At 39.7% G+C, this 16191-nt stretch overlaps 1 protein-coding gene across 13 annotated transcripts in view; it reads right to left on the bottom strand.

Annotated features, from left to right (window-relative positions):
- Positions 1-16191, bottom strand: part of ADGRV1 (adhesion G protein-coupled receptor V1) — a 432032-nt gene that overhangs the window by 113106 nt on the left and 302735 nt on the right. For 10 of the 13 annotated variants that reach the window (XM_061622198.1, XM_061622196.1, XM_061622197.1 and 7 more), the window contains one exon: positions 4891-5069. In XM_061622198.1, coding sequence (XP_061478182.1) covers positions 4891-5069 — 179 coding nt within the window. Of the gene's footprint in view, positions 1-224; positions 1070-3719; positions 4732-4890; positions 5070-16191 lie in introns of those variants that run through there. The other 3 variants (XM_061622202.1, XM_061622203.1, XM_061622201.1) reach the window with 3 other exon arrangements.

The following is a 16191-nucleotide window of genomic DNA, read 5'->3' as shown; positions in this document are numbered from 1 at the left end:
TCCCAAAATTCCTGACCATTGGCCATGCTGGCTGGGGAGGATGGGAGTTGTAGTCCAGCTACATCTGGGGACCCAAAGGTTGGGAAAGGCTGGGTGAATACGTCAATTTCAGTTACTCCCAGTTTCTCATCCTTCCAATCATAAGGCCAGTTCATCACATTTCCACAGCAGAAATTAAAAAAAAGTCATGAAAATTCATCAGCATTTTAGTGCAAATTTCTCCTACTATACACATTTTTGTATGCAATGTTGCCTAATATATATATATACACTTCTGCCAAGCTGTTTTCCCTAATACAGTGCATTTTTGTATGTTATTTTCATCAGTATATGCATTTTATGGGCACATTACTTGGCTGGAGAACTGCATTACAAAAACCACAGAATTGCAAATTTTGCGGGATGGCTGTGTTTCAGTTTGTGTAAAAAATTTGGTACATGTACCTTTAAGTGGGAACTGACTTTCTTCTGTATCCCTAGGGTGTATATTGTATATATGCATGTGAAAGTATTTGTACTGTGTGTGTGTGTGTGTGTGTGCACGCGGGGGGGGGATGAACTGTGACTGGTGTCCATAACTCTTTCTCAGAATTCAACAGGTGCCCACAGGCCCCAAAAGATTGGCAACCCCTGCAATATGACATCTCAGAGGACAGAAGCAATTTTATCCTTCATAAATAAGTCACAGTAGGCTTTTGATAGTTTCACAAGTTCATTAATAGGAGGCTGAACAATTCTCCTAACAAACTGGAATGGCATTGCCAGATAGCATTCTGCTGGTGCAATGCTGGCAGTGAAGTGAAATTTCTTGGCTCCCAAATCAGCCATACAGTATGTTCCCAAATAGGCTCTAAGCCATGTTTGGTCGGAGTTGACCCTTGTTTTCTATCATCTGCACTCTAGCAGTTATCTGAACTGCTTCATCTTCAGCATTTCCCCAAGAATGAGAGGACTGCACTGGAACATAGGAAGCTGCTGATTCTGTATCAGATCATCAGTATGGTCTACAGTACACTGGCTGACAGGTGGTCTCTTCAAGGTTTCCTACAGGAGCCTTTTCCAATCATACCTGAAAATGGGAAAAGAAACTGGGATCTCCTGCATGCAAAACATGAGCTATGGCACTTCCCTTCACCCAATCCACCTAAGGTTAGAAGGTCCCATGTGTATTTCCATCACCAGGCACCAAGTTATTTTATTCTTCTTCATGACAAATGCATTACAGAAGGCTCCTACATTCACAGATCGCTTTTGTAATGTCCAGTGCAGAACAGCTCTTTCTCTTACTTGTTAAACACCACCTTGAATATATTGGGCCACAAATACATTATACATTAAAAATATGTATGCATTAAAATAACTATACATTAACAACAACAGTTTTCATGGTGGCCGTAATTTCTCAGTTACTCCAACTAATGTGGCCTCAGCATGGATGCTGAAGTCCCCCAGGCCAAAAAGGCAAGAGATTTCCAAAACTAGGCTCAACATCACCTGCATGAGACTCTCAGGCAGCAAGGTGGGAAGATATAGAACAGATCTTTTTATTTATCTATTTATTAAAGTATTTTTGGGCTGCTTTTCTCTCACAAGGGGCTTAAAATAGCACAATAAAAATATAGAGAATGACATCAAAACAGATATTTAAAACACAACAAACTGACAAACTTATCACTATAGCTCAGGTAAACTATTTAAAATAATTTTAAGAGCAGCTTCATAAAACTGTCAAGAAAAAGGAGGCTGGAACAAATGGGTTTTTAAAACTTGTTTTAAAAACCTCAAAGGGCCATTCAGGTACTTCTTGTGGGCTTCTCATAGACTTATAAGTGGACACTGTGAGAATAGGATGTTGGACTACAAGAGCCTTTGGTCTAATTCAGAAGGGCTCATGTTTCATGGCTGTTTTCCATGAAAATAGCCTCATATGACTATACCAGGAGATGAACTAATCCTCAATATAATTAACTTTTTGAAATAATGTACTAGATGTTTTTTCTTGCATATTGTTTGTCCATTTTCAACACACTCATAAACTCAGTCTTCTTACTCGCTTACAGTAAACAGAGATGACTGACTGCAAGCATAAAACATGTAACTTGAACTGTAATTTGGTAAATTGTTTTCCAGTTTTTCCAGAGCTTCCTTTTCCAGTAAAAAGGGTTTCCTCTTTAAATGGCCAATTTGTTTAGTTTCCACTCCTAATGTATCAGTCTGTTTGTGGTTTTATTAAGTTTACCTGTGGTTTTGAAAATAAGAGTTGTTGGCAGCTTGCAAAATAATCTGAAGCAACCTGTCTAAATATAAATGTGCATTACACACATTTTACCTTTTTTACAAAGTTACACTATCCAAAATTAAGTGTGCAGAGGTCACAAGAAACCAAATAATTACTTTTTGCTTCATAAACGCTCAACTAATCTCTACAGCTACAAAGATAGGTGAGGTTTAAAGATGGGTCCAATTACTACCATACTTCGCTTGAAGTATTAGTTCCCCTCTATTCAGCACCGGTTAGGCCTCTTCTTGAGTACTGCATCCAGTTCTGGACATTTCACTTCAAAAAGAATGCAGACAAACTGGAACGGGTTCAGAGGAAGGCAACAAGGATGACCAGGGAACTGTAAACAAAGCCCTACGAGGAGAGACTGAAAGAACTGCGTATGTTTAGCCTTGAGAAGACTGAGGGGAAATATGACAGCACTCTTCAAGTATTTGAAATGTTGCCACACAGAGGAGGGCTGGGATCTATTCTCAATTGTCCCAGAGTGCAGGACACAGAATAATGGGCTCAAATTGCAGGAAGCCAGATTTTGAATGAACATCAGAAAAAACTTCCTAACTGTTAGAGTGTTATAACAGTGGAACCAATCACCTAGGGAGGTGGTGGACTCTCCAACATTGGAGGCATTCAAGAGGATGCTGGACAGGCACTTGTCGGGTATGTTTTAATTTGGATTCCTGCATTGAGCAGGGGGTTGGACTCGATGGCTGTACAGGCTCCTTCCAACTAGATGGTTCTGATTCTTTCACTATATTATATCTTTAATATGCAGTTTATAGTGCTTCTAGTTTTGGAAATAGTAACAGTCAGGGAATATGCATTTCAAAGTATCCAACACAATTAAAATGTCACATTAAATATTTAAGAGTTTTTAATGAAGACTGTTACAATGGTGTTAGTATTAGTCTAAAACAGTGATGGAACATCTCAGACCCACAAATCTAATGAGGCCTGGCAAAGGTCCTAATTTGGCATTCCCCACAAACCACATCTACCTGTCCCACATCTGATGTCAGGTATGGGGCAGGTATGGATGCAGCTACAAAGAAACAACCAGGAGTCTTAACGTGGGTTCCTGATTGTTCCTTTGTAAGTGAGGCTCCCTGTCAGCACAAATCAGCTGAACAGAACCAGGTCCCCAGCCCTGGCCTAAAATATCTCATTATTCAGTTATAAGGTCATTATAGTTCAGCCTTATAAGTGTTACTCTTGTTAAACAACCCTGGAATACACACTGCTGCAGAACAAACACTGTACTCTCTGTTATGGTACATAAATACATGCAGGCAATGAGATCCAAAGTATAAAAGCAGCCTATAGGCACCAAGGCTCCAATCCTAACCACCTCTATTCAGAAATAAATCCCACTAATTTCAATTGAGCTTACTCCCAAGTAAATGAGATCAGGATTGCAGCCTTAATCTGCTTCCTACTTTTAATTTTAAAAAAATGAATGGAATGCACCGTCAATTATTGTTGTTTTCACATGGGAAAAAATAATCTCTTGTTACTTATCAACTTTACCTGTGCTCCTCAGTAAAAGTCTGAGCCTCATTGTCAAAATGTTTGGATTTGCAGCAATTCTCTAAATCTTTGTTTTAAAGTCTTGCCTCACTCCCCGCCAAATCCCAACATAAATTAGCTTGAGCATTAGGTTTCAACATGTCAGCACACACACAACCATTTTCTGAATAAATTACAGATTTATGAAATAAAATCTTGCAATAAAGAAGGACTTATATCTGGTTAAATAGCAAAAATCAACAGGGCGCTAATTTATCCCTGCCTGATGCCTTAATAACAGGCAGGAGACAAGTTTAACTGAAGTGTGAAATAAAACTAGTGAGATGGGCTGAAATTCAAACCCTGCTTACTTAGGAGTAAGCACTACTGAATTCAACAACACTTACTTCTGAATAAACATGGTTAGAATTGCAGCCACAGATTGCTATGTGATGCACCATTAGCTACTTCATTAACTTTGCCTTTAAGGTGCCACAAGACTTTTGGGTGTTTTTGCTGCAAAAGGGGTTCCTCTCTGGAAATTCATTAACTTTGAAACAAACACACAGGGAAGATAATTTATTTGTAAATATTTGTTGATGGCTGAAACATGTGTGTCTATTGTGCACTGTGGGATATGTAAAAAAAGAAGACATATTTCAGCAGAAGACAAAGGAAGACTTGTGCAAAATAAACCAATTGCAGCAGAACAGAAAATGCCAAATGAATGTGTGAATGAATGTAGGAATAGATAGAGGCACATTTGTATATCCCTAATCTCACTAACCTTTCCTAGTTCCAGGTATGAACTAAAGATTCCTCATTCAGCTTTACATAGTAAGTTTACACTGGGGTAGTCCAGGAAGGAGGAGTGTAATATGTTGTTAAAAGTTGTGGATTGCAGTCCATGTCCTTCCTGAATACTCTTGTTTTGTGAAAAGTACCTTCAATAAAGTTGGATAAATGGATTGGACTGCTTAAAAAAAGAACAATACACAAACAACTCTTTAAGTTTACATAGTCTAGAAGACCATAGATAAAGCTACAGTAAAAATACACAAGCATGCATTCAGCCTGTTTTGAGATTTCTCACATATACTTACAGATCATTATGGATCAGGCCATAGATCTGTGACAGGTTGTGATGATAGATTCCTCGTAGGATAATTAGAAGTAGAATCACCACAAAAGCTGGAAGACCCCAACCCAGAAGGAAAAACATTAGATAGCGCCTCTCTGTGTGCTCATCATTCATCACCAGGATGTACCAGAAATTAACAGCCTAGGGAATAATGGAGAATACTGGATCAATAACTTTGACAGGAGCCTGTAAAATAAAATTCTCAGAAACAGACATGTGTTTACTGCAAACATTCAAGCACAATTTTTTAAAACACTCAAAAATGGTATGTGTTTAAGAGTTTTAGGCTTGGTAATCTAGGTTTGCAATCAGCATGCAACAGCTAATGAAAAAGAGACAGAAACTACAACCAAGGACCTGATTTTTATGAGTTTCAAATATTGGCATCAAATATTGTATTAGTGTCTGGCCACAAACAGCTCATATTATTCTAATGTTAGTCAAACTCAGTTTTATTACAAAGAAGTACAATTTCATCATGAAGAAACACACATTCAGAGAGGGGCAACCTCTGCTAAACTCACCTTGGACTCATTAATTATCCAACTGAGAAAAACTATTTTCCCAAACCAATCTAAGAGTTTCAGAGAAATTATCCACCCCCAGAAGGTCACACCGCAACCTCCAAACACCCCCAAACACACTCTCCCCTCTCCTTCACTTTGAGCAGTTGACAGATGCCATGGTGCAAGCAGTGGCAAGCAGGGACAGGAAAGATTTCCCCCCCTTTCCTCCTTCCTTCTCAGACAATCCACCTCACTGAAGTGCTATGCAATGGAACATGGTGGTTCATGGGAGTAGTTCTCCCAAAGACTTCTGCAACTAGGTTTTGTCAGTAATCAGCAAACAAACAATTTGCATGACATCAAATCAGGGTGTCTGTCTTTGAGGAACTGAAATATGACAGTCCTATCAAGTCATACATATAGCCCTTAATGTAAACCAGGGCCTATTGCATAAATTCCTACAAAAGGATTGCTTGTGCAATCCATTCTGGGTAAAAATGATGACCACTGTCTGACAGATGCTCAGAGGAGCTTTGCTACCAGACATCTCTCTTCCGAAAAGCAAAAATTTAAAAGGGAAAAATCACCTGTAAATGGGGATTTACTCCTGATATATTTAATTAACATGAGATTTAAGAACTTGTACAGCACATGTATCCTCAGAAGTCTGCTTGGGGTGGAGGGAATGCTGTATGTGAACAATGAACACACACACACTCTTCCATTATTTGCTGAGCTGTCATTTTTTTAAAAAAGCCTCCATCCTCTGCTTTCTGTTCTCTGATATGATTCTATGCTATGCTATGCTATTTTCTTTTTGTGACATTAAACGAGCAAAGTGTTTGGCAGAAAGCAGCTATTTCATGGCCTCATAAACAAAAGTAGGCCATGCTCCAGCTCTAGACTGATGAGCCCTGAAATTTATTTATGCCAGTTTGTTTAGTCAAGGAGCCATGATCCCATTAATTCTCTCTCTTAGAACAAGTCTTCTTAGTCAGATAACTCAGATTGTTTTCTAAGAACTGGTACCATGTATCCTTACTCTTGTTTTCTGCATTTGTTTAACATAGTTACCTATCTTCTTATCTCTTATTGCATGAATGATATGCAGACTCAACTGGACATGGCAAAGTTTGGTGTGAATTTGGTCTGCTTGCCATTTCCTGTTTAGTGACATTTTTGTCTTGGTAGCTATAGGTCTCTCATCTTTTGGTATTCCAGAATTAAATAGATCAAATACAAACAGAAGATCTAAATTTAGCAAATCCTTTCCTGTTGCTATGGTGTAACTAACAATGATCAGTTTTATAGACACGAATAGGTACAGCCTGGTTGCTAGATGAAAGAACTCATGCAGAAGTTTTTCTTGTGCCAGGGAATAAATGAGAAATGATTAGCTCTTTGTATAAAGCTTAATGAAACAATACTTAAGTTGAGTGTTCTGTTTCCCCAAGTCACCTCTCAATGGATAATTTTTTCAAAAAATTAAAAACTCATGTTTTAAGATCCTATACAAACTATGTACATACCATACACTTAAAGCACATTTAAAGCATAGGCCTTCCCCTAAAGAATCCTGGAAATTATAATTTGTTAAGGGTTTGGGGAATTATAGTTCTATGAGAGGTAAATTACAGTTCTTTGGGGGAAGTCATATGCTTTAAAGAGAAGGGCATATAGTATATACTAAGAAAGCTGTACTTTGTGATCTTTGTCGAAACAGATTTAACATTTATTTCAAAGTTTGTTTCTTATGCAATCATAGAAGCAGTTTCAAAATGCTTTCCCTAGTTCTGTCCTGTTGCACTTTAACTAAGCTTAACAATTCACCTGCACTGGTTATTTCAACATCCTGAATCACCTTGTTTAATTCTACATGCTTGCCAGCCATATCAAGTCTTCTTTCACTTTCCTGGACGTTATCCCACCTAGCCTCCTGACTGAACCCTTCCATAGTTTTTCACTAATTAGCAACATTCCTGCCATTTTGAAAGGAGGGGTGGAAGTGGGTCTACTATGTCTCTCTCTGCATACAGCATCCTTGAATGTATTACGCAGATAGACAAATAGTGACCCCTATGGGGTCCCTGTCAGTAGACACCATTCAGTATTAGGGATGGAGCTTTGCCCCCAAACTTGTTCCCATGTCATAGGCAGGTGACATGTGTTTTTATCCATTCCAACAGCGTCACTGAGTTAAGCATATTAAATTATCTCAAAAGGACTGAATGATCATCATGCGCATCAATGGAAAACTGGATAGTGTCTCTGAGTGTCAGAGTGTGACTATGTGTTTGCACATGCACACACATATACTCCATTCATCAGTGATTAGATGCCACTGATTTCAGGAGAATCCTGGGATATACAGCTCTGTTCAGCATTCTGATATCATTTTTATGCTACAACAGTATGTTACAACAGGATACCTTTATATACGTTTTGTAGAGCTATAGCTGCTAAAACATTTCTGGATTTTTCTGCATGCTTCCACACAATGTCATTCTTGTTTCATCACTATTATGGAATTCACTAAGAGGCAAAAAAACCTTGCGGTTTAAGAACATACCTATAGCCCACAGATATTCTATCAAACTTTAAAAAGCAGGGAAATTGGGCAGCTATAGTGAATGCACCAGGGGAGCAGGACACCTGACCTCCTCTCTGAGATATTGTACTGCCCTACACATTTGTAAAAATGCAAACATAATTTGGGTTGGTCTTTCACAGTCCAATCCACTTGCTGTGTAGCTTGCAAGAATTTGGTAACGTGCCTCTGAGCAAATGGTGAGTGGTGGCAACACCTGCCATCTCCAAAGATAGAGAATTATATTTTTGTATGTTTGTTGGTGTTCTTACTTTGCTTCTTTCCTGTGTTATTAATGTTTCTACAGAGAATCTAAACTAGAAAATTTTATTTCCCTCATTATTCATCCCGGAAATCTGTGTCAAATTTATTTTTATTAATTTCAAAGCCTTTATATTGGTCAGTGTCATATGATGGTGAAGACAGTCTTTTGTGTTTCAAATTGGAGGTTATGTTCGATTTCTATTTTGGGTGCATTAACAGTGGAATTTGGACCTGCTGTTTGATGAAAAATCAGACTGATTCCAATATGTTGCTACTTCAGCAATGACTCTAGCTGTTGGAAAAAAGAGGATGCATATTTTCAGCCTGCTATGTTTAAACCACTTTATTTAAGGCAAGGTGTTCACGATTAATTAAAAACATAGAGCACACCTAGCATTTTGCTAGAATATATTTCACCTACCACTGTTTTATCTTGTGCAAATTGAGATACTCCTTTTTTTTTTTAATAATTTTTATTCAAATTTTTCAAAAGACAAACAAAACAAAGTCAAACAACAAAAACATAACAATACAACAAAAGAAAAAAAAATAGTTGACTTCCGATTTGTCGCAGATCAGCTATAAGTATATAATATATATCAAACCTGTCCCTTAATATATACATACAGGATCACTTTTCTCCATAGGCTATCTTAGTTAATCGTCAAATCCCAATATCATCATTTTATTTTGATCTTTCAACAAAAAGTCTAAGAGAGGCTTCCATTCCTTAAGAAATGTATCTGTCGATTTTTCTCTAAGTAAACATGTCAATTTATCCATCTCTACTAAGTCCATTAATTTCAATAGCCAGTCTTCCGTTGTTGGTGTTGATTCCATTTTCCACTTTTGTGCATATAATAATCTTGCTGCCGTAATCATATATAATATTATTCTTCCATATTTCTTTTCTATTTGTTTATCCATAAAACCCAATAAAAAAAATTCTGGTTTTGACTGAATATTTATCTTTAGAATTTTTTGCATCATCCTACCTATCTGTGCCCAAAATGATTTTGCCTTTTTACACAGCCACCACATATGATAAAATGATCCTTCTTGTTGTTTACATTTCCAACAAACATTAGAAACATTACTATACATTTTTGACAACTTTTCTGGAGTCATGTACCAACGATACATCATTTTATAGAAATTTTCTTTAAGATTATAGCATAATGTAAATCTCAAGCCTTTTTCCCACATATTTTCCCATTGATCCATTTGTATGTTACAACCAAAAATTTTTGCCCACTTTACCATACACTCTTTTACTTGTTCTTCTTCCATATCCATTTTCAGCAAGAGTTTATACATTTTCGCAATTGTATTTTCATCATTTGTATTTTCATCAAATTGAGATACTCCTGAGGTCCACTGGAGACTATTCTGCAGAAGTCAGTGCCATTATTCCACAATTATGTTTGGAGTTTTTTTAGTATAAATTTTGCAAAGAGTTGCTGTACTTCACATATTCACAGAAATAGAAACAAAAGAAAATGATTTCCTATAGGAAACGTCACTAAAATTGCAACGGAAATCAGACATATTCAAAGTGACCATCTGAACTATATCAACTGTCTTAATAATGTTGCTTCCTCCCTGATAAAACAAGATCAGCACAGCACATGTCTTCTTTCCATTCTTTGGGCTGATTGCAGGTGTTGCCACCACACCATATGCTCAGAGGCGCATGTTACCAAATTCTTGCAAGCTACACAGGAAGTGGATTGGACTTTGAAAGACCAACCCAAATTGTGTTTGCATTTTGTCCAATTTGTGGGCAGTACAATATCTCAGAGAGGAGGTCAGGTGTCCTGCTCCCCTGGTGCATTCACTATAGCTGCCCAATTTCCCTGCTTTTAAAAGTTTGATAGAATAGCTGTGGGCTATAGGTATGTTCTTAAACCGCAAGGTTTTTTGCCTCTTAGTGAATTTCCCTGCTTTTTAATCCAGGAGGTAAGAAATGGGATCCTGTCCAAGTTTGCTGAGAATGGATGGATGATTTGCATGCTTATTGAGTTCAATGGGATTTACTCCCCTGCAATCATGCTTAGGATAGGTGAAACTGACCACAGAGGATGGGGAGAGGAGGAGGAAGGGGAGGAAATGCAGAGGGGAGGACTGGGAGGGGAGCAGGCAGGATGGGGAGGGGAGGAGAAGGACAGGTTTGATCATTTGCATATTTATTAAATTCAGTGCGATTTACTCCTGTGCAATCATGCTTAGGATAGGTAAAACTGACCGGGGGGGGGAGGGAGGGAGGGCTGGAGTGGGCAGGGGAGGAGGAAGGGATTGGGGAGGAGGGGGGAAAAGCAGGTCTGATCATTTGCATGCTTATTTTCAGTGGGATTTACTCCTATGCAATCTTGGTTAGGATAGGAAACACTGACCTTGGGAGAGGAGGAGGAGGGGGAGTGGGAAGGAGCGTATTGGAGGGGGGCAAAGGAAGGTGGAGGGGAGGGCAGGTTTGATCATTTGCATGCTTAGAGAGTCCAATGGTATTTACTTCCGTGCAATCATGTTTAAGATAGGTAAAACTGACCATGGGGAGGAGGAAGGGGAGGAGGGGGAAGGGGAAAGAGGGGATTGGAAGGGGATGGGGAGTGAGGGGCAAAGGAAGGGGGAGGGAAGGGGCAAGAGGAGGGGATAGGAGAAAGGAGAAGGGAGGGTGGGTTTGATCATTTGCATATTTTTTTAGTTCAATGGGATTTATTTCTATGCAATCATGTTTGAAAATGAAAATGGACTGCCTTCAAGTCAATCCCCACCTATTACGACCCTTTGAATAGGGTTTTCCTGGTAAACGGTATTCAGAGGTGATTTCACCATTGCCTTCCTCTGAGGCTAAGAGGCAGTGACTGGCCCAAGGTCACCCAGTCAGTTTCATGGCTGTGTGGGGATTCAAATCCTGGTCTCCCAGGTCGTAGTCCAACACTGACCCAGTGAAGAAGCAGGGAGTGGGAGGGGAGGAGATTGGGTTGGTGGGCACTGGGCAGGAAGCCCCTTTCCTTTCCAAAAGGAAAACATTGTAAACAGAATCATTCTTTTTCAGCCTTTCCCCCACCTTTGTTACTCTACAGCAGACACATGTAGCCTCCCACCCAAATTTAAACCAAAGCTTTCACTGGCCACATCCACACCAGGCCTTTATTTCACTTTGGACAGTCATGGCTTCTCTCAAAGAATCCTGGGAAGTGTAGTTAGTGAAGGGTGCTGAGAGTTGCTAGGAGACGCCCTGTTCCCCTCACAGACCTTCAATCAGAGTGGCTGACCGTTAAACCATTCTCTCAGGGGAATAGGAGTCTCTTAGCACCCTTCACAAACTACACTTCCCAGGATTCTCTGAGGGAAGCCATGACTGTCTCACATGAAATCAAAGTCTGGTGTGGGTGTGGCCCCCTGATTAGGCAAGCCCAGCAGCTGTGAGGCTTTTAGAACTCTGACCGTTGGTTCTTAGTGAGCATGCTCCGCGTTAACATTGGGTACCAGCCAAAATTTATTAAATTAATTAAAAATCAGCCAGGCATTTTTAAAACTTTTAAACTGCAGCAGATGAAGGTCAGAGCATGGGGCAATGTCAGTATTAGGATTACAGGTACTCTGTGAACATGGCTGATTTTTAATGAATTTTAACAGATTATGAGAACTCTCAGAGAAAAAAGTCCAAAAGGGCTCTGAGGTTTTTCTCTCTCTTTTTACACTTTGAATTGTCTATTCTCTCTTACTGTTTTGTGTATCGCCATGAAAATTGACAGAGTTGTTAAGCAAGCGTTTCTGAGTTCAGGACTATAAGTTCTGTAAGGTTTTGTTTTGAAATGAGCTTATGGGAAGCATCAAAATGGCATGAGGGGGTATTTTCAATTTAACATGCGGAATGTGAAAAATCCCCGCTGGCTATAGTATACAGCCACTCTTGTGGCTGTATAAATACTGTCGTCAAACTACTTTTTCTCCCACCTCAAACATTCTGATATTTGTGAAACATCCAGAATGGTTCCGCCATATTTTCACTGTGTGGAGGGTGTTTTGTGCAATTTCATGCTTTTATGTGGTGGTGGGAGTTTCAGCAACTTCTGTTTTGCACCTTTCCCCCATCTTGTTTGACACTGTAGTCTCTTGAATGGTGGATAGCTCAGACTGACACAGTGAACTGAAGTAATTCCAAAATACCAGGTGTTGAATACCAAAACAAACAACTTCTATTGTGGGTGGTATCAGTTACCTGTGTGCATGTTCACAACTCCAACATTTACTGGTTGATGGGATGAGAAAAGGTGCAACTACAGGCACAGAACTTGTTTTAATCTGAACACATTCCATCATTGGTGTGGATGGAGAAAAAAATGCAATCACCCCGTAAAAAACAAGCAGCTGGTGGTGTTGGATAGTTTACTACAATTTTAAAAATTGCTACAAGGGCAGCAACAGAAAGCTGAACTGAGAGCCATCCGTAAAGGTACTAAGTTGTGTAGCTCTTTTATTTAGATTTATTGTTTCATGATATACGATGTGAACCAATCAATTTAGTTATATAAACATAATTATTCTATGGTGATAGTTAATTTCCTCCTTTTGGATTTTTGCAGTAATTCTATGACTCATTGGAACTGTATAATTATAATGAATGGCAGAGTGCAATACATTTTATTTCCATTCATTATGGATAAATATGCATCAGATAGCACATTTTTTTCTTTGTGGGCAATGCAGTTGTCTGTAAAATAAATGGATACACACTGCCCACTGAATATTATTAGGGGGTCAAATGAGGATATTTCCTTCAAATGTGGATTTGGAAAGAATATGCATTGCTACAAAGGACATGTAGCCCTCATATATAAGACAAGAGACACATAATCTACATCTTCTCCCCCTACCCTCATATGCTCATCTACCATCTCTGCCCTGCAGAAAGTATACCAATGACTTGTTATGTTTCAATATTGTTTGTTGTGATTTTGTTAATGTATTTTATGTACTTATTTATTATTACATTTATATCCCACCTTTCCTCCAAAGAGCTCAGGGTAGTGTACAAATATGGTTCTTCCCATCCTGATTTTATCCTCACAACAACCATGTAAGGTAGTTCAGGCTGAGAGGTGGTTACTGGTCCAAGGTCATCCAGCGAAGTTCACAGCTCAATGGGGAATTTGAACCCTGGCCTCTCAAGTTCTAGTCCAACAATCTAACCAGTACACCACATTGGCTCTCTGTAGACACACTGGCTTTTGATGTTATTTGTAAAACATCTTGGAAGGATTTATATTCTGAAATGTGGGGTGAGAATAATAACCCACAGCTAATTGGTGGTGACATTTCCATTAACTGTGGTTGATGCAGGATGGGAAAATCTCTCCAATACAGTGGGAGGTATATGCTAATTCCTAGAGCTTGTTTCCAGTTTGTTAACCAAAGTTCATACATTACATTATATATCATACCAGCTGTTATGAGAAAAGTTCCCTACAATGGAGAATTTTGAAAAAATGTACTGAAGGTATGGTTGGAAAGGTTTTTCAGTGTTCAGACTAGGACTGCGCACTAGGGTTGTGCACATACACCCCAAATTTGTGGCTTGATTTGTAAATACAGATCAGGCCCAATCCAGTTTGGACAGATTCGCACCTGATCCGACCTAATTCAGATCTGAATCTGGATATTACAAATCTCTGGAAATCCCATTGATTTACATTGCGAAACTAAAATGCCAATACCTTTTAAATGTCCAAAGCTTTCTTGTTTTTTGGTCTGTAGACATGAATTTTGGAGACATGGTAACTGTTATATAGGGAATTAAACCTGCCAAGGTGCAGGTGCAGTTACAAAAATGTGTAACCACACAAGCTGGCTGTTCCTTATTATTACTCTTCAAGTGCATGAAAGGTTGTCACACAGAGGAGGGCCGGGATCTCTTCTTGATCATCCCAGAGTGAATAATGGGCTCAAGTTGCAGGAAGCCAGATTTCGACTGGACATCAGGAAAAACTTCCTAACTGTTAGAGCCATACAACAATGGAACCAATTACCTAGAGAGGTAGTGGACTCTCCAACACTGGAGGCATTCAAGAGGCAGCTGGATAGCCATCTGTCGGGAATGCTTTGATTTGGATTCCTGCATTGAGCAGAGGGTTGGACTTAATGGCCTTATAGGCCCCTTCCAACTCTACTATTCTATGATTCTATGAGTCTATGATTTGTGGGTAGCAACTGGAAAATAACAACAACAATACTGAATTCAGAAAACTATGGCTAAATATGCCCACAAGGTTTAATAACAATTCTTAGCAAACAGAATAGAATTCAAAAAACACAGACAACAACCTTTTTTAAAAAAAATATGTAAATAAGGATGGAACTGGGATTGATTTAGAAAGAACATAAGAACATAAGAAGAGCCTGCTGGATCAGGCCAGTGGCCCATCTAGTCCAGCATCCTGTTCTCACAGTGGCCAACCAGGTGCCTGGGGGAAGCCCGCAAGCAGGACCTGAGTGCAAGAACACTCTCCCCTCCTGAGGCTTCCGGCAACTGGTTTTCAGAAGCATATTGCCTCTGACAGAACAGAACAGAAAACATATACATGCTGAACAAATGCCACTCAAACCCCACCAAACATTTCTAAGAGACAGAACTTACAAAAGTTTTCTGCATTTTAAGACTTCACTCCTGCCAAGTACTGTGACTGGAGAGTGTTGGGTGAGGTGATAGCATTCCAGCCCTCTTTCTCCACCCTGATCTTCTCCTTTATGGTGTTGTAATTGCTCCATTTCAGAGACACCCTGTCTGGATTTATTACAGACTGTTTTGAGCTACGTATCTGTACAAATACCTACAAATCGATTTGGGACTAACCGATCCACTCTGTAGAGATTTGTAGCTGCTTTAACTTGATTTAGATAGGATATAAATTGGCCCTAATCGGGCCTATTAATTTGTTATTTGTGATTTACACAAATACAGTGAACAGCTCTAGTTCAAACATTTTATGTATTTGATTTAATGTATTTATGCATTTAAATACATTGTATGTATTTAACTATACAATGGAGGGAACTTTGTTACTAAGATTTGAAGAAAAATGTCCACAAACAATGAAACTTTATTTGTGGTCGATGGGTGAAATAATATGCAGACAACAGCAGCTATGGTTGAATAAAGGGCCACTTTATTAAATAACAACCAAGAACGTTTAAAGCGACCTGCAGAGGTGAAACCTAAGTGCGGGAACTAACTATAGGCAAGCAGCTTGCCCTACAGCTCTCGGGCAACCAGCCCCTGCTGGGGCAAAGGGCAAGCCCCTTTTGCTTACCCCTTGCCCCGGCCACACCTTATAGGTGAGTAGGGAGGCCTTCCCACGTCACCACCCCCCGGGGCCGTAGAACCCTCGGGTGGATGAGGTAAGTTGGCCCCAAAAGCAGCCCATATCCTGCCCTCGGGCCGTAAAACCCTGAGAGACAGGCCTCCGGAACCACCAATCGCCTTGAAAGGTGCCTAAGGGGGCCACCTAGCTGTCGTTACCTATTTCCCTTCCCGCACTTTACCGAATCCATGTCTCAAATGTCCACATTAAGAGTTTGATTTGAACCAAATTAGCCGAATTAGCCAAAATACAACCTATTAATCATGACACCCCCTAACCCAGCTCCCTCCATCTCCCAAAGTGTGGAGCAGACAAAAAACCTGCCTGCCAACAAGGTTGGGCAGGATAAAAATTCCTACTCGGCCCCAAAGCGACCATGGGCACACCGTAAAAGAGGGAGGGCGGGATGGGCGTTGCGAGCCAAGAGGAAGTCAGAGGAGGTGGCATGGGCTTAAATAGTCCCTTAGCTCCGCCTCCTCCATGCAGAAAGTCGCGCGTGATCTCAAGGCGACGCACGACGTTCCCTTCCTTAAAATGGCTTC

This window comes from Rhineura floridana, chromosome 1 (genome assembly GCF_030035675.1).
Source record: "Rhineura floridana isolate rRhiFlo1 chromosome 1, rRhiFlo1.hap2, whole genome shotgun sequence".
NCBI classification, from domain to species: Eukaryota; Metazoa; Chordata; class Lepidosauria; order Squamata; family Rhineuridae; genus Rhineura; species Rhineura floridana.
The sequence above is the reverse complement of the archived record's forward strand: the minus strand, read 5'-3'. Positions and strand labels throughout refer to the sequence as shown.